Here is a 25,840-nt window from a genome sequence, read left to right as displayed (position 1 = left end):
AATAAAGAAAAATCAAATCATTGTCCAAGGTCATACACTAGTTAAAATCATAAAATAAAACTTAACCTAACCACGGATGAGTTCTTTTTGGAATTCAGAATGCTGTCTGAGAATACATTTATTCCCCTGGCAAAGTTCTCTCTTATAAAATTTCCTTTTAACTCGTTTTCATATCTCATTTCATAGCCTTCTTAATATAAGTAGTTTGCAGTTAATAGGAAACTTCGTTTAAAAAACCCAATAACCCTATACTATAATGCATTCAATGCATTCATACATACATTCACTCATCCATTCAAAACATTTCATGAGCAGTTACTTAGCGCTCATGAGTTTTTTTGTCTTGTTTTGTTTTGTTTTGTTTTTGAGATGGAGTCTTGCTCTATCTCCCAGGCTGGAGTGCAGTGGTGGCACAATCTCGGCTCACTACAACCTCCACTTCCTGGGTTCAAGTGGTTCTCCTGCCTCAGCCCCCAAGTAGCTGGGATTACAGGCGTGCACCACCACACCTGGCTAATTTTTGTATTTTTAGTAGAGACGGGGTTTTATCATGTTGGCCAGGCTGGTCTCGAACTCCTGACCTCAGATCATCTGCCTGCCTCAGCCTCCCAAAGTGCTGGGATTACAGGTGTGAGCCACCATGCCCGGCCTGGTGCTCATGAAATGTTTTGAATGGATGAGTTAATGTATTAATATGTGCACTGTGCTAGGTGTTGGGGATTCAGCAATAAATAAGAGATGCAGGATGCTTGTCCTTTTATAAGCATGCTTAATATTTTTATTGCTTCTTCTTCTTCTCTCTTTCTCTTTTATTTTTTTGAGACAGGATCTCTATCTCTCATGCTTGAATGCAGTGGCGTGAACTCAGCTCACTGTAGCCTTGACCTCCTGGGTTCAAGTGATCCTCCTACCTCAGCCCCCCAAGTAGCTAGCTGGGACTTCAGGTGTGTGCCACTACACCCCCCTAATTTTTGTATTTTTTGTAGGGATGGGGTTTTGCCATGTTGCCCAGGATGGTCTCGAACTGCTGAGCTCAAGTGATCCACTTGCCTCGGCCTCCTAAAGTGCTGGGATTACGGATGTGAGCCACCGTGCCCAGCCTTTACTGCTTCTTTTACTAATAGTGTTGAGAATCTTAATCACACCTAAAGATTCTGCATGAAAGATTCCTATGAGATATTCTAATTACCCAAGATCTACATTCCAGTGTCCTGCTAGGAAAGTTGATTTACATTTTACTGGATAAATACAAATGTTTTGAATAAAAACAATGGAGTGCTCGCTTCAGCAGAACATACACTAAAATTGGAACGATACAGAGAAGATTAGCATGGCCCGTGCAAAAAGATGACACGCAAATTCATGAAGCGTTTCATATTTTTTAATAATAATAGAATTAAAAAAAAATGGAAAGACATCTAAAACTGAAAATCTCCTGAGGAGTCTCCGCTTTTAATTTCTTGGTGAGCACATGGATCTCAATAAGGGGATAATTAGCACTGTTAGCTCAGGATGAGTTTCTGAAAGATACCTGGACCTGTTGCTATGTCTGAATGTGTCCCTCTCAAATGGATATGTTGAAATCCTCACCTCTAAGGTGATGGCATTAGGGGTAGGGCCTTTGGGAGATGATTAGGTCATGGGAACTCCACTTCATGATTAAGATTAGTGCCTGCTATGGTTTGAATGTGCCCTCCAAAGTCCATGTGTTAGAGACTTAATCCTCAATGCAACAGTGTTGAGAGGTGGGCCTTTAAGAGGTGAGTAGGTCATGAGGGTTCTGCCCTCTCGAACGGGAGTGGGTTAGTTATCTCGGGAGTCAGTTCCTGATAAAAAGGATGAATTTGGTCCCCTTTCTCTTGGTCTCAAGTGCTTGGTTTCCCTTCTACCTTCTGCCTTCCTCCACAAGATGATATAGCATGAAGGCCCTCACCAAATGCTGGTGCCATGCTCTTGGACTTCCCTGTCTCCAGAACTGTGAGCCAAATAAACTTCTGTTCTTTATAAATTACCCAATATGTGGTATTTTTATTGCAGCAGAAAAGGGACTAAGAGTGCCATTAAAAAAGAGACCCCAGAGAGCTAGCTAGTCTCTTCTGCCATGTGAGGTTACAGTAAAGATGGCTGTCTATGAGGAAGCAAGCCCTCACCTGACCCCAAATCTGTGGAAGCTTGATCTTGGACTTTCCAGGCTTCAGACTGTGATAAACACATTTCTGTTGTTTATAAGCTACTTACTTCATGCAATTTTGTTATGGCAGCCTGAACACACTAAGAGACCTATTTTCTCCAGGGACACTACAACCACTTTAAATCTAAAGAGCAAGAATGGGGAGCCACTAGAATAAAGCTACATTCCAGTATCACTGCTGGGATGTAGAGATGATGGTGGAAAAAGACTTGGCAGATCCCACCGAGGAAGGCAGCCCCACCTTTAATCTCACCCTGGGACTTTAAGACATGAATGAGTTGAGGCCAGATAGGTGACTTGAATTAAATTCCAGGTGATGGTTTTACAGTTGTTGGCACCAGCAGATAGGGATCAGAGGGCCTGCATGTGGAGAGAAGGGTAGAGGGTGGGGGTGTAGGCTAGTTGTTTGTTGACAGGGGCCATTGATGGTAGACTCCGGATGAGGAAGAATAGGTGGGAAGAAGGGGGAATGGCACCAGGAAGCATCAGGTTGGCCCCCAAGAGTTGGACCTGCCATCTCTGAGAGACTGGCTGGCAATAGGTCCTGCTGCAGTGCAGCAGTGGGTCCAGAGGAGGTTATTTTTGCTTTTAATATGAAGGTGGGCCCTTAATCATCAGAACAGGAGCTGAGAATGAAGGTGAGGGTTTCTGAAAGAAAAAAAAGCCATGGGGGAATGGAATCAACCCTTTTTCACAATTTGTTAGGCAGTTTCACAAATTAACTTATTTGAAACTAGCCTCCACTCTAGATAAGGAAGCCAAGGATCAGAGAAATCACATAATTTGTCCAAGTCACATCCCTGGTATGCAGGCAGAGTAGGGATTTGAACTCAACTGTCTCTGTCTTCAGAGAGTGTGCTTTTTCCAGATCTTGCCTGGAAGACATGATGTTCCTCCTTTCCCTTTGTATCTAGCCCCTACCTTACTCCTCAGCCACTCTCTCGTTTCTTCTGCTTCATGCAATTCATTCTCCTGCCATCTTTTCTTCTTCAACTTGCCATAATTTGCAAGATATATTTATTAAACAAAATCAATTTTTAAAGTAGACTGGTTGAAAATGTTATAATTTTCTAAAAAACAAGATTCCAATTCCTCTAAAATTAAAGAAGAGTTGTTTTGTACTTATTTATAAAAAGTCTGTAACTCATTTTCTTTTATGTGTCATTATAATCAAGGGAAACAGTAGCGCCATGAATATATGATCAAAATATTACGGTTGAGAGATGTAGAAATTAAAACACAAAGAAGCTCCGTGACTTATTTAGAATAAATTGGCTAGTTCCTGAATGATCCAAATAATTGAGAGAAATAGGGAAAATCCTGAGTTAACAAATAAATAGAGTTTCAAGAGTGTGTTTGTAAATTAGTTCTCTGGCATTTGTTATATTTCTCTAATAAAAAGAAAATTGATGTGACGAGTGTCTCATGGAAAACAGCTGAAACTCATTATTTATATCTAAGACTAGTATAAAAAACTCCCCAAAATTATTATGTAGTACTTATAATGAACACAACACAAAGACAATACACTGAGAAAAAAGGACTTTAATTTTTAAATGTATAAGAAGAGAAAGTTTAATTAGAAAGATGAAAGAGTTAACTGGTGAATCTGGCAGAGATTCTAAAGATGACATTTGGACACTGATAAAGGCCATTGGGGGATGAATGACGGACACTTGTTTTTAAGAGTGTGAAAGCTGTCCTTATCAAAATGGAGTCACTTGTGTTAAAAAACAAGACAAATCCCTGACAAATGGCTGGGGAAGGCCATGAAAGGAGGGTTCTAATACATAAATGCCTGATAACAAGAACTATTGAAAAATACTGCAAAAACCACAACTTTGGACAAAGGCCATTGCAACCACACACACACACACACACACACACACACACACACACACACACACACACACACAGAGAGAGAGAGAGAGAGAGAGAACTTCTGCGGAGACATCCGCCCAGCAACTGCCTGTACAACATTAGACTGGTGCCACTCTAGTTATTGATTACTGTAGCCAAGGATAATTATCTCAAAAACAGTGATTTAATCTTCCTTATTCCTTGAAAAACCTTTGCCTTCCTTTACCTCCCTGAATATGCAAAATAGTTTAATATGGCACACATATTCCCATTGTAATGCCCATTCCCAAATAAATATCATTTTCTTTTAGAAAGTCTCCCTCTCTGTTTGTTATTAGGCTGACAAGAGGTAGTGAAAGAGATTTCCTGAGTGCCTATCATTTATATCACATCACTCGGTAGTTAAGAACATCAGCTGTTCAAAATCCATCAATTAAATACACAATTCAACGCAGAATCTTTATGTGGCAATCTCTCTTCATTCTAAGTAAGTCGCTGAGCTTCTTTCTGTTTTAGTTTCTACATCTCTCAACTCTAATATTGTACCTTCCACTCTAGCCATTTTAGACAGTTCAAATCACACAGACACAAAGAGATACTTTCCTTCTTTTGGTTTTGCAGTTCACTTAACCAGACCACCCTTTATCCCCTTCATAGTTTGATAAAATATCCTCTCTCAAAAGCCTTATCCAAATGCTATGTCAACCATTTGGCAAAATATTAGCTCTTTCCTCTGAAACTAATTGCATTTTGATTGCATTCTATGCATTTCTTTCATGATTTATAGTCTCTCATTGTGGTGTTCGTATACATGCTTTATCTATAATATTAAGGTGCAAATTCTTAGGTATGGCCTTTGCACAGGTGCTCAGTGTACAGTTGTCAAATATAATTAAATTGTATCAATTTAGGTTTCTGTTCAAGGCTTCTCAGAAATGGCTTCATATCACCTCTGCAAAATAGTGTTCCCTTCATTTCCATTCCCTAGCCTTTATTTTCTTTATACCACACATCACACAGGACATATTAGATATTTGTTTATTGTTTGTTTCCTCCACCAGAATGTATGACCTATGAAGGTAGGGCCTTTGTTTCACTTACCGTGTTTACCCCAGCGCCTAGATCTGTGCCTGGACCAGAGTAGGAGTTGAATAAACTGATATTACTGGAAGTGAAAGAAATGCTGACTGGAGTACTTCAAGACTCTGAGTCCAATAACTCATCGATTTTGTCAGTGTTTAGCTGCAGGACATAAAGCAAGTCGCTAACCCATGATGAGTCTCATGTCCCTGTAAAATCAATGATTGTTAAATACAGGATCTCTGAGGTCCTGTTTAATTCCATTAATGTGAGAGTAGAAAGTGAGAGAAGCAAACTGAGTTCAAGTGGATGTGGGTGAGAAAAAAGAATGCTCTAGGCAAGATTAAGGGTCCTGCTTTTGGCGCAGGGCAGAGAGAAAGTAGAAAAGCTGGGGCAACGGAGACAGATGCTCAGAAAAGGGCTGCCTTCAGATATATTAATACCTGTAAAGAAAACCCGGGGGAGGTGCTGACTTGGGGAGAGCCTGAGGCTGAGTAGACAGCTGGGCTGGTGGAGAGGAAGCTCCCAGAGGAAAGGCAACCTGCCAGTGGGGTGGGGGTGATGGGGTGGCAAGCTCCACAAATTTTGCAATTTTGCCTCCTTTTCCAGAGAACAACCACTCTGTTGTGACTTTGTCAGGGCTGGAATAGGCATGTGGTTCATACGTGAAAGCGAATGAGAAGTTCTATACAAATAACCACATTTGCTGTCCATTTAATTTATTCTTCCTCATTCTCAAAGAAGACTGGATCCTCATCTCTTACCCTTAACCTCCACGTTGAGAAGCACTTTGCACTTCCCATTCTAGCATATGTCTAGAACACTGCATCTAGTGTCGCAAACTTGTCCTCTTGCCCCCTCTGCCCTGGCACCTTCCCTCCCCACACCAGTAAGTCTGAGAAGGTCACTGTGTCTTCTACTTTTCCTTTTCCAGCATATGGAGACAAAAGTGATTATATCCTAGATGCTAATCCGCCATGTTGACCTTTAATAACCCCAGTCCCATGAATACCTCCTGATTCCTAGGATTTTTTTTTTAACTGTCCTTAGCATAAGAACATGTCAACCTTGATGCTATTGCCCACATTGTAGGCTATGATACATACAGCATTCTCACATGTTCCGGAGGGCTGCCTTTAATTGTCTTGCACAGAACAGTTTACTCTTTCCTTACAGTATATGAGGCCAGGGTCTGGGGAGTAACAGTGCAGAAATTTATCTGCTTGCCGCCGCCCAAGGCCATGCTTCTGTCTACGATATCCTCCAGTAACACACCTATTACCTACAGACTGGATTTGTCCGTCTTGTTCTTTGGTTTCTTGGCTCCTTCGCGTTTGGGGGCTGCTTTGCATATAAAGCCCTTTCACAGAACACAGCACCATGCTAGTACAATACGCTGTAGATTCTCCCTCCCTCCCCCTCTCTCTCACATACTCATATATTTTATGTTGAACCAATATGAGGCATGGCTCAAATTTAAGTCATATTAAAGTTCTAGGCTAGTTTTGAAAACAGAAACTGATTGGAAGCAGAGGCTTTCAAATACCCCACATATGCTACTAGAAGGCTATACATTTAAGAGAGGCCATCTAGGAAGCAATAACAGGCATTAAAACAACAACAACAAAACAAAACAGAAACAAAAACAACTTGGGAAACGGCCCTCCCTTCACGTTTTTTCTATCCCATCGACAAAGGCGCGCTGTCCTTAGCTGCGATGATTTTGTCTCGCCTCCAAAAAGACACCCACGCACTGCTATGTTGAGCACCCGAGTGAGGCTACGGTTCCTGCGGTCACAGAGGGCAGGGAGGCTCAAGCACCTCCAAAACCCCGAGCCCTGGACAGCTCCCCACGCCCTACCCGCGGCGCGAGGACCAGAGGTCCCCGGGGCCCTCGGGGGAGCGGCGCCCCCTCCTGGTTCCAGCAGCGCTGCGGCCGCGCCCCACCCAGGCTCGGGAGACTAGCGGGACAGCCCTCGCCGCGGGAGACCGACTGGGAAAAGCCGCGACCCACGCAGGCGCGCTGAGGCCGGGGCAGGGGCGGGCCCGGCTGGCGCGGCCGGCCTGCGGTTGAGGCCCTGGCGGGGGTGGGCCGGGCCAAGCCGGGCAGGGCCGGGGCGGGGCCGCTGGCGTTTCCGTTGCTTGGATCAGTCTGGGCGCAGCTGCCGGATCCTTCAGCGTCCGCATCTCGGCGTCGCCCCGCGTACCGTCGCCCGGCTCTCCGCCGCTCTCCCGGGGGTTCGGGGCACTTGGGTCCCACAGTCTGGGTGAGTGGTCGCAGCCAGGGGAGGGGGCTCCTTCTGGAGAGGGGAGCGGGGTCGCCGGGCACTGGATTCGCGCGAACGCTTGGCCGAGAGCTGTCGAGGTAGCTGCGAGAGGGCGGGTCGGCCCAGTGGCGGGGCCCTCCGGGCTGTCTGAGCGCCGCCGGGTCCCCTCGGACCTGCGCTTGGGGAGGGCGCGAGTTGCGAGTGGCGCGCTAAACCCGAGGTTTCTTCTCTTTTGCAGTCCTACTTCATCTTCCCCTGACCTGACTCGTCGCCATGGCACAGGTAAGGCCGTGCGCCGCACACTGCGCTGGATTTACCCACAACTTTGTATGCTACGACGAGGGACTTTTTAGGATTTTTCTGAAAGCCAAAAAGTTTAGGAGGAAACGGAACTTGCTTTGGGGACATCGCTTCCACCTTTCTTGTACCCCCTTTGCTTCCCTGCCCCCATTCCTGTGTCCCGGTTCTTCCCGCTGAGCGCCCTCCGGAACCAGCACCGACGCCGCCAAGCTGCCTTCGCGCGCAGCAGCTGGTGACGTGGCCGGATTTGTGTGCGCTCCCTTTTCATGAGTGAATGTGTAAAAGTGGGCCTTCCCCAAAATCCAGAGAGTAGCTCAAATTAGAACCAGAGCAAGAACAGCTCATCGTGGTCATGTGAGGCGAACGCATTCCCCCCGCCCCGCCCCGCCCCCCTTTATTTTTTTTCCGCCAAGTTTTCTGTATTTTAATACTGTGATTGAGCATTGGCTTTTTGCAGTTGCTCAGCCCAGTTTTACTAAAACTGTAGGTTGTAGGCTCTGATTTTTTTTTTAAATCCAAAAGATTAAACACAAGCGCTGTTTTTCTTAAGCAATGAACTCGTGGAACACTACAACCTCTGCCTCCCGGGTTCAAGCAAGTCTCGTGTCTCAGCTTCCCAAGTAGCTGGGATTACAGGCGCCCCACCACGCCCAGCTAGTTTTGTATTTTTAGTAGAGACGGGGTTTCACCATGTTGGCCAGGCTGGTCTCAAACTCCTTGCCTCAAGTGATCCTCCCTCTTCGGCCTCAGGACTGTAATCCCACTGCGCCTGGCTTCTTTACTGTTATTAATGTTTATCAAAAATGTAGGAAAGAGAAGATAGTTTAACGTCTTTAAATATTGACCATGTTATACAGTCTTTTGTGAATGAGATATCAGGGCTTAAAAACTCCAAAACTGATTTCACAGATCTTGTCAATCTAACTGGCTTGTCAGAGTCCAGATAGTTTTTTTTAAACAAGTGTTTTAACTGCTAAAACAATGCTCTCTCTTATTTATAGTTCACTTTTTATCAGATTGACTTATCAAAATTGAAAAAGGTTTCTTGGTCCTTTCCAAGTGAAAATGGGAGGATTAAGATGAGTTGATTATTAAACTCATACAGTGATCCCATTCTTACCTCTTCTTTTGCACTTAAATGTTACAGTAAACCAATTCTCATATTACTTCAAGTGGAAAGTTTAAGTTCTTCTCCATAGAAAGGATACTTTTATGTGGAATTAACTTTCCTGAGTAATATTTTTCCTATCTTGATATGCTGGTGTGGTGATGTACATGAAGATTTAACAAGCATCAAATAATAATTCCCTCTTATCTTTGCTCATTTGGCAGTTTCTTGAATCTCTTGTAAGTTCCCCAGTGATGTCTGAGGGTTCATCAATTCCTTTTCATTATGTAGACTGTTTACCCAAATAGTATAAGTGAACACATTTTCCAGTTGTGGACATGAATTTTAATAATTTCAAAGAATGATTAGTATCATAAAGGCCATGTGTATACAAAACCTAGGAGAATGGTGGTTTGCATATAAAATTATGTACCTGAGCCCTATGACAATATAACACCAAGACTGTTTTCTATCAAAACTACAGTTTTTACTCATCATAAAAGTTACAAGTAATGTTTTAAAAAAGATACAGTGTTAAATTTTGCTCTAGTTTTGTTACTATTTTTGGAAATCATGAAAGTAAAACATTTTGTTAAAATATTTAGTATTGGCCGGGCATGGTGACTCATGCCTGTAATCCTAGCACTTTGGGAGGCCGAGACATGCGGATCACGAGGTCAGGAGTTCGAGACCAGCCTAACCAACATGGTGAAACCCTGTCTCTTCTAAAAACACAAAAATTAGTCGGGAGGCTGAGGCAGGAGAATCACCTGAACCTGGGAGGCGGAGGTTGCAGTGAGCTGAGATCGCGCCACTGTTGCACTCCAGCCTGGGCAACAGAGTGAGACTACGTCTTAAAAGAAAAAGTTTAGTATTAAAGTTGGGTGCGGCGTCTGAGCAGTAAGAATGTCATGAAGGCAAAACTAGGCTACGTAATTGTTCATTAGAAGCTTCATGAATATCAGAATTTTTTTTTGTTTATTTTTTATTATATATATATTTTTGTTATACTTTAAGTTCTAGGGTACGTGTGCACAACGTGCAGGTTTTTTACATATGTATACATGTGCCATGTTGGTGTGCTGCACCCATTAACTCGTCATTTACATTAGGTGTATCTCCTAATGCTATCCCTCCCCCCTCCCCCAACCTCACAACAGGTCCCGGTGTGGGTGTGTGATGTTCCCCTTCCTGTGTCCAAGTGTTCTCATGAACATCAGAATTATCTCTATGGTATATGTTTAAGTTACAAGGTTTGATCAGAAATATTTTCGGTTGGTTTAAAATTATTATAATAATTTTAAAAAGCCCTGTGCCGAGCAAGCAGGATAAATGTAAATAAATAAGATGAAGCTCCTTCCAGAGGAGCTGACTGGATATTGATTGCATCTTTTCATGCCATTCATTTTTTAAAGTCAAGTCTCTCTGGAGCTAATGTTCACTTTTGGGATCTTAGATCAGGGTTACCTGTTTACTCATGGCCTGTGCTACTCCTAGTGGTCTCTCTCAGTTCCTTATCTGTTTAACTCTTAAGTTCATTTTGGCTGCTGAGAAGGAACTAGATCCAAAACTACTTGGCTGCTTTGCAAGCCACTGAGCAATTGATTGGCATTCAGCAAACCCTGATTTCCTTATCTAATATCCAGTTCTCCTTGGAAGGCCTACATAGGTGATCAAGCTAGTTACAGGCAGTCCGGCTTTCTTCTTTTAATGACTTAGAAGGTCAAAATGGTAGAAATATAACAGTGCTTTTACAGCATAGATTCATTCCTGAAATACATTTTATTCATATAACCTTCATACTATTCTAAAATTTCACAAATGCATCTGTTTTTTAAAAATTGGGGCTCCTAAGACCTTTGCTTTAAGTACTTTTTAGACCCAGTCTTTCAGTTTAGTTAATTTACATAATATGTAAACATATCATCAATTGATTAATTGCAAGGAATTATACTCCTGGCTTCATTTCTTTGGACACTAGTTTTTTGTTTTTTTTTTTTTTCTCCCCCGAGATGGAGTCTTGCTTTGTTGTCCAGGCTGGAGTGCCGTGGCGCGATCTCAGCTCACTGCAACCTCTGCTTCCTGGGTTCAAGTGATTCTCCTGCCTCAGCCTCCCAAGTAGCTGGGATTACAGGCATGTGCCACCACGCCTGGCTAATTTTTGTATTTTTAGTAGAGACGGAGTTTCGCCATGTTGGCCAGGCTAGTCTCGAACTCTTAACCTCAAGTGATCCATGTGCCTCGGCCCCCCAAAGTGCTGGGATTACAGGCATGAGCCACTGCGCCTGGCCGGACACTAGTTCTTAACTGTTCTCTTTTTCATCGATGCATGCATTCATGAATGCATGAGGCTTTTGCATTTCCACTGTGTGCCAAGTATTGTTAAACATGAGCGCAATGGGAAATGAATCTAAGATTTATTGATATAATAGATGCATTGCCAAGTCTTTTGTGTGCGTTATTTAGTCCACATAGTTTAGGAAATAGGTATTACTATTTTTGTTTCACAGAAGAGGAAATTAAGGTTACTTAGTTGGCATTCTTTGTATGGGACAAAGGAGGGAAGCCATCATACAGAGAGGCAACAACAGCAAATAAATACTTAGAGGTGTAAAAGAGTTTGGCATGATGGAGTGAAACTGCAGTGAGGTGGGGAAATCAAGCCTTGTCTTGGAAGGGATAGAACTTTTCAAGTTTTATTCATGGAATGCCCAATGGAACAATTTGGTAAAAGAGCATACTCTCCTCTGACCTCCAGTGTGAACTCAGGGGAGGCCAATGCCACCTGCTCACTTTAACTCACTCAAGACATCACTGGAGTTATTCTTGGGCAACTTGTAGGAGCACACAATTTAACTTTCCATTTTATTGGTGTTTGTCAAGGGAAGTCATTCTTACACTGGTAAAGAGACAACAACATTAAACACAGAGCATTAAAGAAATACACAACAAAAACTTAAATCATTTTACAAATCTTTACTTTGTTATCAAAACCTTCTTTTCTACCACGATGCAAACAACTTAATCTCTTCTCCAGTGTTGTTTTTTTTCCCTTGCATTTGATTTTAAGAAACAGGTCAAAGGTGGTAGGATGGATAGACAAATGGAAAGAAGCAAAAACAAGTAAGATGGAGCCTGAAAAGGAAAGGAAATTACACAAAAGTAAGCAATAGGCCAGTTCGAGTTTAACGCTTTGAACTATATCATTCACTTTTTCTGAGTTGGGATTAGAGCAAGGGTTAGGATTGAGGGTTGAGAGCATGTCTCTGACCTCTGATGTGTTTGTACTCCTCAGTCTTCTTGGAGGTCCTAATTTTTTCCCTGATACTTATTTTGCTTTGCAGCTCAAAGCATAATCAGGTCACACTGACATTTCCCTCTTTTATGCCCTTCTTATTTTTTTCTTAGTACAGTGATAAAATAATTTATTTTCTCATTAGTGGGAACCATTATTGCAGGAAATATTAATGGGCCTCTAGTACATACATAAGATAGGGCCCTAGTGTATGTACATGGAGTGGGGAGGCCATTGTCTTCCCAGCTTACTGTTTTTTGGAGTGGCTTCAAGGTCTTTGGAAACCTGGGTCTCAGAAGAACCACCCTTAAAAATCACTGCATAGTGGCTTAGCAGGTGCTCAGCTTGTGGTTTGCTTCATGATTTCCAGCTCCTAGTTAATATTATGTGGAATGCTGGAGGTGGGGTGTGGGGGGCGGTATTTGAGTAAATATTGATTATATGGAACTGGAGAACAAAGAGAGTTTAGTCCTTTTCTGTGTCTTCAGGAAGGCTTTATTTAAAATGTTCCAGACAGGTGAATACTTTCTCATCTTTAAACTTGAAATTGTTATTTATGTCTAAGTTCTGTGTCTAGAAAAGCAACCCTTCCTTTGTTGTTTGGTTGGTTTTATTCATTTTATTTTGGCATACCTAGTCCTTGTGGGTAAAGAACTTTTTCATTTAGAGAAAAAAAAAAGCCAACAAAATTATAGACCTAAAGAATGGATATTTTTGAAGGTGAGAATTAAAAGAGTGAATTGTATATTTTGGCCAAGTATTATCTAAGAATATATTATAATTCTCTTCGTAAGGCATTGGTGGTAGCAGATAAAGGGAACTGAGGATGAACTGAGGATGGGTGAATGGGTGAGGGAACGGTACCTACTTAAGAGTTGGCATTAATCTGGGTAAAGTGTGGGGACTCCAGGAAACAGGGGAAGCCCTCTTGAATGAGTCATTTAAAGTCACATTTGCAGACAGTTTTGTGTGGGCAGTGATGGGGTTTGCGCAGGATGTCCAAACAAGGGTTCTGCCCTTCTGACTCATTTCTCTGATTCACATCTGGTCTCTTAATACCGCTACGTGGCTTTGCTATTCTTGGTGGGTGACTCTGATTGTATGGAATGTAGCAAAAGTGTTTCACAATTTCTAGAAAGCTCTCAAAAAGAGGACCAGCAGTTGTTTCTTCATACTTAGTAGGTGAGATTTTTAAGATGCTTTTCTTCCATTCACCTTTCACCTAATTTCCTTCAGTCTCTGGTGTCAGATATCTTTTTTCTTTAGGCAAATCCCTCATGTCTCTTCTGTTTCTAACCTCTCCCTGTTTTTAACCTCTGTCTCTCCAGAAGTTTCTTCATAGCCTACAAACCTTATCAAGCCTTTTTTTTTTTTTTTCTTAACTGTGTTTTTAAAAGCCTGGTTTGCAAACTATTGTTTCGTTGAGATGGTCTTTCCCTCAATTCATTCCTGAGTGTCCTACAGCCAGACTGTTAAACACCACCAAAGACCTCCTAGTTACCAAATCCAGTGGACCCTTTTACTCTTAGCTCTTCCTTGACTTGCTGTGGTATTGGACACTGCCTCCTCTTTCTTTCCTCTTGGAACATTTGTCTCCTTCAGCTTCCATGTCATCACCCTCCTTGGATTTTCTTCTTGCCTTTAGGAGTGCAGTGTAGCTTCATGGGTAAGAGCCCAGGAGCCAAGGTCCTGTGGCTTCAAGTCCCATCTCTGCAACTTGCTTGCTTGAAGGTCATTTGGTGACTCACTTGCTAGAACCTTTCTGAGCCAGTATGTTTCTTTGTCTGTAAGATGGGATTTCCCTGAGATGATCTGTGTGAAGCTCTGTGACAGTGCCTGGTGCATTGCTGCACTCAGCAGATACCAGCTGCCACTCTGATTGTAGGTCACCTTCCCTTTCCTTCTCCTCTGGCTCTTTCCACCCCATTAATATTGTCTTGCGTGGTGGCCTCCTCCAGCTACTACCGGCATGTGCTGACAACTCACAAGCCTACTATGCAGAAATGCAAAGCCAGCCATCCTCTTTCTCATCCAAAAAACAGAATCACCCTAAGTAGTTCCTGTCTACCTGGGGCCTGTTTCTGTCCCTGCCTTTGTTTAGGTCTTCCTTTCCTTCTTTGTGTTGTTAGTTTCTAAGCAGTCTTCTTGTCACTCTTGCACAGTCGGTTCCATCGTGTCCACTGATGCCAGAGGCATATTGCTGTGCAGAGTTGACATTGTTCTTCCCTGCCTGAGTGTCCTCCAGTGGCTTCCTGTTGCCTACAGGATGAGGTCTGCACATTTTAGCGTGGCTTTTATGCCCTTCCCCTCCCTTCACTGTGACCTTTCCCTTGTTTTTGTTTCAACCTTACTGCTTGTTCCAGTCTGTTGAAATACTTAACTCTTCAGCTAAAGCGCCAGATTGGCCTGGCAAATTCACAGGCAACTTTCAAGACTGTTTGGAATTTTTTCCGAATTTTTTCTCTTTTCACACTTCCCAATATAGTTCTCTCAAATGTGCTCACATTGCCCTAATCCAGCCTCTGTGTGTACATATTCTACTGCACTTGATTAGTTATATGCCTGTCATTTCGTACTTAACTTGAGGGATCCTGACTTTTTTTTTTTTTTTTTTTTTTTAATGTTTTTTTTTTTTTTTTTTCTTTTTTATTATACTTTAGGGTTTTAGGGTACATGTGCACAATGTGACAATGTGCAGGTTTGTTACATATGTATCCATGTGCCATGTTGATTTCCTGCACCCATTAACTCGTCCTTTAGCATTAGGTGTATCTCCTAATGCTGTCCCTCCCCCCTCCCCCCACCCCACAACAGTCCCCGGAGTGTGATGTTCCCCTTCCTGTGTCCATGAGTTCTCATTGTTCAATTCCCACCTATGAGTGAGAACATGCGGTGTTTGGTTTTTTGTCCTTGCGATAGTTTACTGAGAATGATGTTTTCCAGTTTCATCCATGTCCCTACAAAGGACACGAACTCATCCTTTTTTATGGCTGCATAGTATTCCATGGTGTATATGTGCCACATTTTCTTAATCCAGTCTATCGTTGTTGGACATTTGGGTTGGTTCCAACTCTTTGCTATTGTGAATAGTGCCGCAATAAACATACGTGTGCATGTGTCTTTATAGCAGCATGATTTATAGTCCTTTGGGTATATACCCAGTAATGGGATGGCTGGGTCAAATGGTATTTCTAGTTCTAGATCCCTGAGGAATCGCCACACTGACTTCCACAATGGTTGAACTAGTTTACAGTCCCACCAACAGTGTAAAAGTGTTCCTATTTCTCCACATCCTCTCCAGCACCTGTTGTTTCCTGATTTTTTAATGATGGCCATTCTAACTGGTGTAAGATGGTATCTCACTGTGGTTTTGATTTGCATTTCTCTGATGGCCAGTGATGATGAGCATTTCTTCATGTGTTTTTTGGCTGCATAAATGTCTTCTTTTGAGAAGTGTCTGTTCATGTCCTTTGCCCACTTTTTGATGGGGTTGTTTGTTTTTTTCTTGTAAATTTGTTTGAGTTCATTGTAGATTCTGGATATTAGCCCTTTGTCAGATGAGTAGGTTGCAAAAATTTTCTCCCATTCTGTAGGTTGCCTGTTCACTCTGATGATAGTTTCTTTTGCTGTGCAGAAGCTCTTTAGTTTAATGAGATCCCATTTGTCGATTTTTGCTTTTGTTGCCATTGCTTTTGGTGTTTTAGACATGAAGTCCTTGCCCACGCCTATGTCCTGAATGGTATTGCCTAGGTTTTCTTGTAGGATTTTAATGGTTTTAGGTCTAACATATAAGTCTTTAATCCATCTTGAATTAATTTTTGTATAAGGTGTAAGGAAGGGATCCGGTTTCAGCTTTCTACATATGGCTAGCCAGTTTTCCCAGCACCATTTATTAAATAGGGAATCCTTTCCCCATTTCTTGTTTTTGTCAGGTTTGTCAAAGATCAGATAGTTGTAGCTATGCGGCATCATTTCTGAGGGCTCTGTTCTGTTCCATTGATCTATGTCTCTGTTGTGGTACCAGTACCATGCTGTTTTGGTTACTGTAGCCTTGTAGTATAGTTTGAAGTCAGGTAGCGTGATGCCTCCAGCTTTGTTCTTTTGGCTTAGGATTGACTTGGCGATGCGGGCTCTTTTTTGGTTCCATATGAACTTTAAAGTAGTTTTTTCCAATTCTGTGAAGAAAGTCATTGGTAGCTTGATGGGGATGGCATTGAATCTATAAATTACCTTGGGCAGTATGGCCATTTTCACGATATTGATTCTTCCAACCCATGAGCATGGAATGTTCTTCCATTTGTTTGTATCCTCTTTGATTTCATTGAGCAGTGGTTTGTAGTTCTCCTTGAAGAGGTCCTTCACATCCCTTGTAAGTTGGATTCCTAGGTATTTTATTCTCTTTGAAGCAATTGTGAATGGGAGTTCGCTCATGATTTGGCTCTCTGTTTGTCTGTTATTGGTGTACAAGAATGCTTGTGATTTTTGTACATTAATTTTGTATCCTGAGACTTTGCTGAAGTTGCTAATCAGCTTAAGGAGATTTCGGGCTGAGACAATGGGGTTTTCTAGATATACAATCATGTCATCTGCAAACAGGGACAATTTGACTTCCTCTTTTCCTAATTGAATACCCTTTATTTCCTTCTCCTGCCTGATTGCTCTGGCCAGAACTTCCAGCACTATGTTGAAAAGGAGCGGTGAGAGAGGGCATCCCTGTCTTGTGCCAGTTTTCAGAGGGAATGCTTCCAGTTTTTGCCCATTCAGTATGATATTGGCTGTGGGTTTGTCGTAGATAGCTCTTATTATTTTGAGATACGTCCCATCAATACCTAATTTATTGAGAGTTTTTAGCATGAAGAGATGTTGAATTTTGTCAAAGGCCTTTTCTGCATCTATTGAGATAATCATGTGGTTTTTGTCTTTGGTTCTGTTTATATGCTGGATTACATTTATTGATTTGCGTATGTTGAACCAGCCTTGCATCCCAGGGATGAAGCCCACTTGATCATGGTGGATAAGCTTTTTGATGTGCTGCTGGATTCGGTTTGCCAGTATTTTATTGAGGATTTTTGCATCAATGTTCATCAAGGATATTGGTCTGAAATTCTCTTTTTTGGTTATGTCTCTGCCAGGTTTTGGTATCAGGATGATGCTGGCTTCATAAAATGTGTTAGGGAGGATTCCCTCTTTTTCTATTGATTGGAATACTTTCAGAAGGAATGGTACCAGTTCCTCCTTGTACCTCTGGTAGAATTCGGCTGTGAATCCATCAGGTCCTGGACTCTTTTTGGTTGGTAAGCTATTGATTATTGCCACAATTTCAGAGCCTGTTATTGGTCTATTCAGAGATTCAACTTCTTCCTGGTTTAGTCTTGGGAGGGTGTATTTGTCGAGGAATTTATCCATTTCTTCTAGATTTTCTAGTTTATTTGCATAGAGGTGTTTGTAGTATTCTCTGATGGTAGATTGTATTTCTGTGGGATCGGTGGTGATATCCCCTTTTTCGTTTTTTATTGCATCTATTTGATTCTTCTCTCTTTTCTTCTTTATTAGTCTTGCTAGCGGTCTATCAATTTTGTTGATCTTTTCAAAAAACCAGCTCCTGGATTCATTAATTTTTTGAAGGGTTTTTTGTGTCTGTATTTCCTTCAGTTCTGCTCTGATTTTAGTTATTTCTAGCCTTCTGCTAGCTTTTGAATGTGTTTGCTCTTGCTTTTCTAGTTCTTTTAATTGTGATGTTAGGGTGTCAATTTTGGATCTTTCCTGCTTTCTCTTGTGGGCATTTAGTGCTATAAATTTCCCTCTACACACTGCTTTGAATGTGTCCCAGAGATTCTGGTATGTTGTGTCTTTGTTCTCGTTGGTTTCAAAGAACATCTTTATTTCTGCCTTCATTTCATTATGTACCCAATAGTCATTCAGGAGCAGGTTGTTCAGTTTCCATGTAGTTGAGCGGTTTTGAGTGAGTTTCTTAATCCTGAGTTCTAGTTTGATTGCACTGTGGTCTGAGAGACAGTTTGTTATAATTTCTGTTGTTTTACATTTGCTGAGGAGAGCTTTACTTCCAACTATGTGGTCAATTTTGGAATAGGTGTGGTGTGGTGGTGAAAAAAATGTATATTCTGTTGACTTGGGGTGGAGAGTTCTGTAGATGTCTATTAGGTCTGCTTGGTGCAGAGCTGAGTTCAATTCCTGGATATCCTTGTTAACTTTCTGTCTCGTTGATCTGTCTAATGCTGACAGTGGGGTGTTAAAATCTCCCATTATTATTGTGTGGGAGTTTAAGTCCCTTTGTAGGTCACTGAGGACTTGCTTTATGAATCTGGGTGCTCCTGTGTTGGGTGCATATATATTTAGGATATTTAGCTGTTCTTGTTGAATTGATCCCTTTACCATTATGTAATGGCCTTCTTTGTCTCTTATGATCTTTGTTGGTTTAAAGTCTATTTTATCAGAGACTAGGATTGCAACCCCTGCCTTTTTTTGTTTTCCAGTTGCTTGATAGATCTTCCTCCATCCCTTTATTTTGAGTCTATGTGTGTCTCTGCACGTGAGATGGGTTTCCTGAATACAGCACACTGATGGGTCCTGACTCCTTATCCAGTTTGCCAGTCTGTGTCTTTTGATTGGAGCATTTAGCCCATTTACATTTAACGTTAATATTGTTATGTGTGAATCTGATCCTGTCATTATGATGTTAGTTGGTTATTTTGCTCGTTAGTTGCTATAGTTTCTTCCTAGCCTCGATGGTCTTTACAATTTGGCATGTTTTTGCAGTGGCTGGAACCGGTTGTTCCTTTCCATGTTTAGTGCTTCCTTCAGGAGCTCTTTTAGGGCAGGCCTGGTGGTGACAAAATCACTCAGCGTTTGCTTGTCTGTAAAGTATTTTATTTCTCCTTCACTTATGAAGCTTAGTTTGGCGGGATAGCAAATTCTGGGTTGAAAATTCTTTTCTTTAAGAATGTTGAATATCGGCCCCCACTCTCTTCTGGCTTGTAGAGTTTCTGCTGAGAGATCAGCTGTTAGTCTGATGGGCTTCCCTTTGTGGGTAACCCGACCTTTCTCTCTGGCTGCCCTTAACATTTTTTCCTTCATTTCAACTTTGGTGAATCTGACAATTATGTGTCTTGGAGTTGCCCTTCTCGAGGAGTATCTTTGTGGCGTTCTCTGTATTTCCTGAATCTGATTGCTGGCCTGCCTTGCTAGATTGGGGAAGTTCTCCTGGATAATATCTTGCAGAGTGTTTTCCAACTTGGTTCCATTCTCCCCATCATTTTCAGGTACACCAATCAGACGTAGGTTTGGTCTTTTCACATAGTCCCAAATTTCTTGGAGGCTTTGTTCATTTCTTTTTATTCTTTTTTCTCTAAACTTCCCTTCTCTCTTCATTTCATTCATTTCATCTTCCATCAGTGATACCCTTTCTTCCAGTTGATCGCATCTGCTACTGAGGCTTCTGCAATCTTCGCGTAGTTCTCGAAACTTGGCTTTCAGCTCCATCAGCTCCTTTAAGCCCTTCTCTCCATTGGTTATTCTAGTTATCCATCCTTCTAATTTTTTTTCAAAGTTTTTAACTTCTTTGCTATTGTTTTGAATTTCCTCTCGTAGCTCAGAGTAGTTTGATCGTCTGAAGCCTTCTTCTCTCAACTCATCAAAGTCATCGTCCATCCAGCTTTGTTCCGTTGCTGGTGAGGAACTGCGTTCCTTTGGAGGAGGAGAGGTGCTCTGTTGTTTAGAGTTTCCAGTTTTTCTGCTCTGTTTTTTCCCCATCTTTGTGGTTTTATCTACTTTTTGTCTTTGGTGATGGTGATGTACAGATGGGTTTTTGGTGTTGAAGTCCTTTCTGTTTGTTAGTTTTCCTTCTACCAGACAGGACCCTCAGCTGCAGGTCTGTTGGAGTTTACTAGAGGTCTACTCCAGAGCCTGTTTGGCTGGGTGTCAGCAGCGGTGGCTGCAGAACAGCGGATTTTCGTGAGACCACAAATTCAGCTGTCTGATAGTTCCTCTGAAAGTTTTGTCTCAGAGGAGTACCCGGTTGAATGAGGTGTCAGTCTGACCCTACTGGGGGGGTGCCTCCCAGTTAGGCTGCTCAGGGGTGAGGGACCCACTTTAGGAGGCAGTCTGTCTGTTCTCAGATCTCCAGCTGCGTGCTGGGAGAACCACTACTCTCTTCAAAGCTGTCAGTCAGACAGACAGGGGCATTTAAGTCTGTGGAGGTTCTTTGCTGAGTTTTTGTTTGTCTGTGCCCTGCCCCCAGAGGTGGAGCCTACAGAGGCAGGCAGGCCTCCTTGAGCTATGGTGGGCTCCACCCAGTTCGAGCTTCCTGGCTGCTTTGTTTACCTAAGCAAGCCTGGGCAATGGCGGGCGCCCCTCCCCCAGCCTCGCTGCCGCCTTGCAGCTTGATCTCAGACTGCTGTGCTAGCAATCAGCGAGACTCCGTGGGCATAGGACCCTCCGAGCCAGGTGCGGGACACAATCTCCTAGTGTGCCGTTTTCCAGGCCCGTTGGAGAAGCGCAGTATTAGGATGGGACTGACCCGATATTCCAGGTGCCGTCTGTTTCCCCTTTCTTTGACTAGGAAAGGGAACTCCCTGACCCCTTGCGCTTCCCGAGTGAGGTAATGCCTCGCCCTGCTTCGGCTCGCGCACAGTGCGCTTCACCGTCTGTCCTGCACCCACTGTTAGGCACTCCCTAGTGAGATGAAACCGGTACCTCAAGCAGAAATGCAGAAATCACCAGTCTTCTGTGTCGCTGGGGCTGGGAGCTGGAGACCGGAGCTGTTCCTATTCGGCCATCTTGGCTCCACGGGATCCTGACTTTTAACTAGTAGTTAGTATAATACTTTGGACGTGGGAGACATTCAAAAGATAGTGAGTCAATGAGTAAAAAGAAAGATGAACTACAAGGGGCATTCAGTCCTAAGTTCTCACATTAAGAAAACTTGTGGAGTTTATTCATTTTTACAATGATACTGATCAATTTGAGGTGGTCTCATTAAAGAGAAGCTGTAACTTGATCTGAGAGAAAGAACTTTCCTAACCCAGGCTAGTTTTGAGCATCATCTTCTCAAATCTTATCAATTTCTTTTCTAAACTGTAACTCCTTTTATGAAGTTGTCAGTATTCAACCATTCAGTTTCATATGGATTAAGGTATAGAATGAATGGCAGGGAATCTGTTGGTCTTTATGTGTCTGCGCTCCTTAGATGAGGTGGAAATGGAGAGTAGCCTGGCTGTGGGTGGATTTCCCTCTTGGTGGAATGAACAGCTCTGGCTTAGTTTCATAACCTCTCCACGAGACAAGTGGGAGAGAGGCTCCCCTTCCCCTTTTCCTAGTTGGCCACAGTCCCTTGTTTAGCTGAGGCACAGAGGGAGAGAAAGCTGTTACCAGTGGTGCTTTCAACAACCTGGGGCTGGGACATCAACCTGGAAACACCTCTTTTTCTCTTGAATTATATTCTTTTGACCTCATGATCATACCACTTGACTTAGAAGTTAAGGTCATGTGGGGCTTCATGAGGTCAGGTTTTCTGATAAGTTCTCTCATAGCTGACCCTGTTCAGAGGAAAGAAGTGTGTCTTCTCTTCTTGAACAAGGGTAAGGACTACTGTTGAAGAAAAAGTTATTCTGATGGTAAGGAAGACCTCAGTCAAGAATATTACAATGTAAGTCATGACTATTACCACAGGGGAGAGAGATTAGGTTCAACTCTGAATACAGTGAAGACGATTGGGGATTTATAGCTAACAAGCAGAGTGAGGTCAGTGCATGGAAAGTTACTAACAGGAAACATCAAGTTAGGGGGACTCGTGCTAAACTGATTTAATAGGATTCTTGCTGAAGGCAGGCCAGGATGATCAGATGTTGGGGGAGGGGATGAGGAAATTGATCAGATATAGAGGGTAGCTTAGTTCATTGGGCTGCCGTAACAGAATACTATAGACTGGGTGGCTTATAAAGAAAGAAATTCATTTCTCAAAGTTTTGGTGACTGGAAGTCTCAGGGTGCCAGCATGGTTGGGTGTGGTGAGGGCTTTCTTCTAGACATTATTGTAGCCTCACATGACAGAGCATAGAGAAGCAAGCTGATTCTTACAAGGATGCTGATCTCATTTTGGGGGCCCTGCTTTCATGACTTCATCTAATTCTAATTATCTCGCAAAGGCTCTACCTCCCATTTACCGTCATGTGGTGGGGTAGGGTTTCAACATACGAATTTTGAAGGGACATAGATATTCAGTTCATAACAGAGGGTGATCAGATACCAAAAGTAGGGGTATCCTCCTTAAACTGACTTAGCAAGCTTCTTGCTAGGCAGGCAAAGGAGGCCCAATGACAAGGACTAGTTGAGAAGAGGGCTCAGGGGAGCCTGTTCAAAGTGTGGACAAAGGGAGAGTCTTTGTCACTATCTCCTGGATCCATGAGTGCCACTTCTTCAGGAAGCCTAATTTAGTACCACTAAAGAGAGAAGGCCACTGAACTGACCTTTGACACTATGCCCTGGGGAAGTTCTTCACCATGGCTATCTCTCTCTGTTGTCATCTTTTAAAATTTGATTAGTATTATGTTATTGTTGGCATATGCAACAATTGGAGGCTAAGATGGAAAAGAAACTTTCCTCCTTTTTGTGACTGTGCTTTTGTGCATTTATGATAAGACATGTAAGATTGTAAACCAGGCTAGCTTTACAGTCCTTTTATCTGTTTGTTTCTCAGTTTAGATGGTACCTAAGCAGGAGTTTTGAGGGAATGCAAAAACATTTATTGGTAAAGTAAATTCTGGGAGCCTCCATTTAGCATAAGATAAACATTTATGGCTCAGTATTAATAAAGCCTTATGACTCTCAGGATCTAATGATATCACTAACTTTTTTTTTTTTTTTTTAAATGAGACAGTCTCACTGTGTCGCCCCCGGCTGGAGTGCAGTGGTGCGATCTCAGCTCACTGCAAGCTCCGCCTCCCAGGTTCACACTATTCTCCTGCCTCAGCCTCCCGAGCAGCTGGGACTACAGGCGCCCGCCACCACTCCCAGCTAATTTGTTTAGTGGAGACGGGGTTTCAACATGTTAGCCGGGATGGTCTCGATCTCCTGACCTTGTGATCCGCCGCCTCGGCCTCCCAAAGTGTTGGGATTACAGGCGTGAGCCACCGCACCTAGCCGATATCACTATCTTTTTTTGAAATATGAAGATATTTTGGTTATTAGGTTATTAAAAGCAGTGTATATATGTGATAAAGTAATGTGTAACAGGAAGCTTTATGAAGAATATCTTCCAATACACCTTTATAAAGTTCTAAATTCAAAAATTTGTATTCCTGTGGCACATGAGCAATCATTTCAGGCTTTGCTGGGTTATTGTAAAGTCCCTAAGTAAGTATACAGAAACAGGACTTAGATCAAAAGGCACGTAACAAGAGCACTGCTTAGAATTGAGTACTCAGGATAGGGTATTAAGATTTAATGCGGGCTCAGTATGCTTGTAGATCAAAATGGTATGAGACTTAATGGGAAGGGAACCTGCAAAGACGTGCCCTCTGCGAACCAGGAGGTGTTGGTGGGTTTCGTCACAGAGAAGAGGGAGCCAGCCTTCCCACTGATGGTATTACAGGTGATCAGGATAGCTTCCGTGCTGAATCGGTCCTGCCAATTCCCATTGTAAATGGTTCCCTTCCCAGTTCAAAAGGGGTCACAAATCTTATCAAATGGTAAATTTATTTAATGACTGAATATGATACATAGCAAGCGGCTTCCTGTTTGTGTTATTTACTTTGTCATATTAGTCATGATATGAATAATACCACTGTGTTTCCTGAATTAGGTTCTCAGAGGCACTGTGACTGACTTCCCTGGATTTGATGAGCGGGCTGATGCAGAAACTCTTCGGAAGGCCATGAAAGGCCTGGGTAAATTTAGCTTCCTCTTTCTAAAGCAAATGTGATATTTGTTTTTCCAAACAAGTCATTAATTACAGTAAGAATAATTTTAGAATATTTTGATCTAAATCTGTAGGAGAAGAGAGATGTTAAGATAACAAAATAATACTATAAACCAGAGTGTCCGGTCTTTTGGCTTCTCTGGGCCACATTAGAAGAATTGTCTTGGGCCACACATAAAATACACTAACAATAATGACAGCTGATGAGCTAAAAAAAAAAAAAAAGCAAAATAATTGCATAATATTTTAAGAAAGTTTATGAGTTTGTGTTAGGCTGCATTCAGAGCTGTCCTGGGCCACATGTGGCTTGCAGGCCATGGGTTGGACAAGCTTGCCATAAACCATCCCTAATATTCAGTCTCTAGAACTGAACAGGCAGTTAAATTCAGCCTCCGTGCTTTTGAGCTTGTCACCCTCACCTGTGTGGTAGAGGCCCGAGTCGATAAGGCAGCCATCCCTGCAGGTGAGCAGCTGTGCAGCTCTGTTCCCAATCAGATATCCCATTCTGATTCTGCTAGTCTCTTCTCTTTCCCCAGCCTCTTTTCTAGTCATTTAAAAACCTCTCATCTCAAGGATTTCCATGTGTCACTGATCTCCTGTGCCCAGGCTTCTTTTGTACTACTGTTCATGTGCTTTCTGGCCCTGCAAGTCCTTCCATTGTATCCAGCCCACCTTTCCAGACTCATCTCCCATTACTGTTTAATGTGTTCTCAGACCCAACCATGCTGGCTTATCTGCTGTTTATGAAAGCCCTGTATTTCTCCACTGCTGAGCTTTTCTCTCATGCTAAAGGCTGTCCTTCCTTTCGTCACTGCCTTTCACAATCCTTCCATCCTTCAAGACTTGTGGGTGTCACCTTCTCCATGAAGCATTCTCCAAGACTCCCTTCCACCTCCTATCAGCTAGGAGACCCTTCTTTGAGTCCCATTTAATACCTAGATCTCTCCTGAGTCACTTGTAACGTTTTGCCTTAGCTCATACTTATTTGTGTGTTTTTAAAAAACTAGGTGCACTAAGTTTTTTAAAAGGCAGGACTATTTTTCCATCTACTTCCCAATATGTTGGGAATAGGGGGGTAGAATATATTGAAAACGTGACATTTTATATATTGTAAATTTTTAATAAACTGTTTAATAAAACATTTATATATGTATGTGTGTGTACATGTATATATGTGTGTGTGTGTGTGTGTATATATATATATATATATATTTTTTTTTTTCTAAGAGATGGGGGTCTCACTATGTTGACCAGGCAGGTCTTGAACTCCTGGCCTCAAGCAATCGTCCCATCTTGGCCTCCCAAAGAGCTAGGATTACAAGTGTGAGCCACTGCGCCAGCCATAAAATATATTTTATATTCACATGGGAGAGGCAAGGAAATAAGGTGACTGGGAAGCAGGTTGCCAAGATCATTGGGAGAGTATGCATGTAGGCGCCAAAATGTAATTGTTAACCATAAATTGCAGGCACAGATGAGGAGAGCATCCTGACTCTGTTGACATCCCGAAGTAACGCTCAGCGCCAGGAAATCTCTGCAGCTTTTAAGACTCTGTTTGGCAGGGTAAGACCACATTTCATCCCAAGAGAGAATGGGAGAACAGCTATCAGTTATAAGACTAGTTTGGAATATACTGATATTCTTTTGTAAGCATCATTTATTTTGTGATTCCGACTTCCCTACTTCTGTTTCTTTTCCACTCTCCTCTAAATTATCAGCTCTTGGGATACAGTGCTCACCCAGCTTATCCTCACGTAATTGTTTTTCCTTGCCTAATGCTGTAGAGGTGCCAAAAGATCCTGTGG

The 25,840-nt window shown here is 42.4% G+C and overlaps 1 protein-coding gene and 1 non-coding gene across 2 annotated transcripts in view; both read left to right on the top strand.

Moving 5' to 3' along the window:
• Positions 1-1,275: 1,275 nt before the first annotated feature.
• LOC116466102 (U6 spliceosomal RNA) lies at positions 1,276-1,382 on the top strand. The gene has a single exon (XR_004247359.1). It is a non-coding gene; the product is annotated as a U6 spliceosomal RNA (small nuclear RNA).
• Positions 1,383-7,236: 5,854 nt separating this feature from the next.
• The window catches only part of ANXA5 (annexin A5), a 35,871-nt gene continuing 17,267 nt past the window's right edge, over positions 7,237-25,840 (top strand). The window contains exons 1-4 of the mRNA XM_032146605.2: positions 7,237-7,398; positions 7,637-7,680; positions 23,919-24,003; positions 25,504-25,598. Of these exons, the coding sequence (XP_032002496.1) occupies positions 7,672-7,680; positions 23,919-24,003; positions 25,504-25,598 (189 nt within the window). The 5' untranslated portion in view covers positions 7,237-7,398; positions 7,637-7,671. The remainder of the gene's footprint in view (positions 7,399-7,636; positions 7,681-23,918; positions 24,004-25,503; positions 25,599-25,840) is intronic.

The sequence above is a fragment of the Hylobates moloch genome, unplaced genomic scaffold (assembly GCF_009828535.3).
Source record: "Hylobates moloch isolate HMO894 unplaced genomic scaffold, HMol_V3 SCAFFOLD_3, whole genome shotgun sequence".
Taxonomy (NCBI): Eukaryota; Metazoa; Chordata; class Mammalia; order Primates; family Hylobatidae; genus Hylobates; species Hylobates moloch.
The sequence above is the reverse complement of the archived record's forward strand: the minus strand, read 5'-3'. Positions and strand labels throughout refer to the sequence as shown.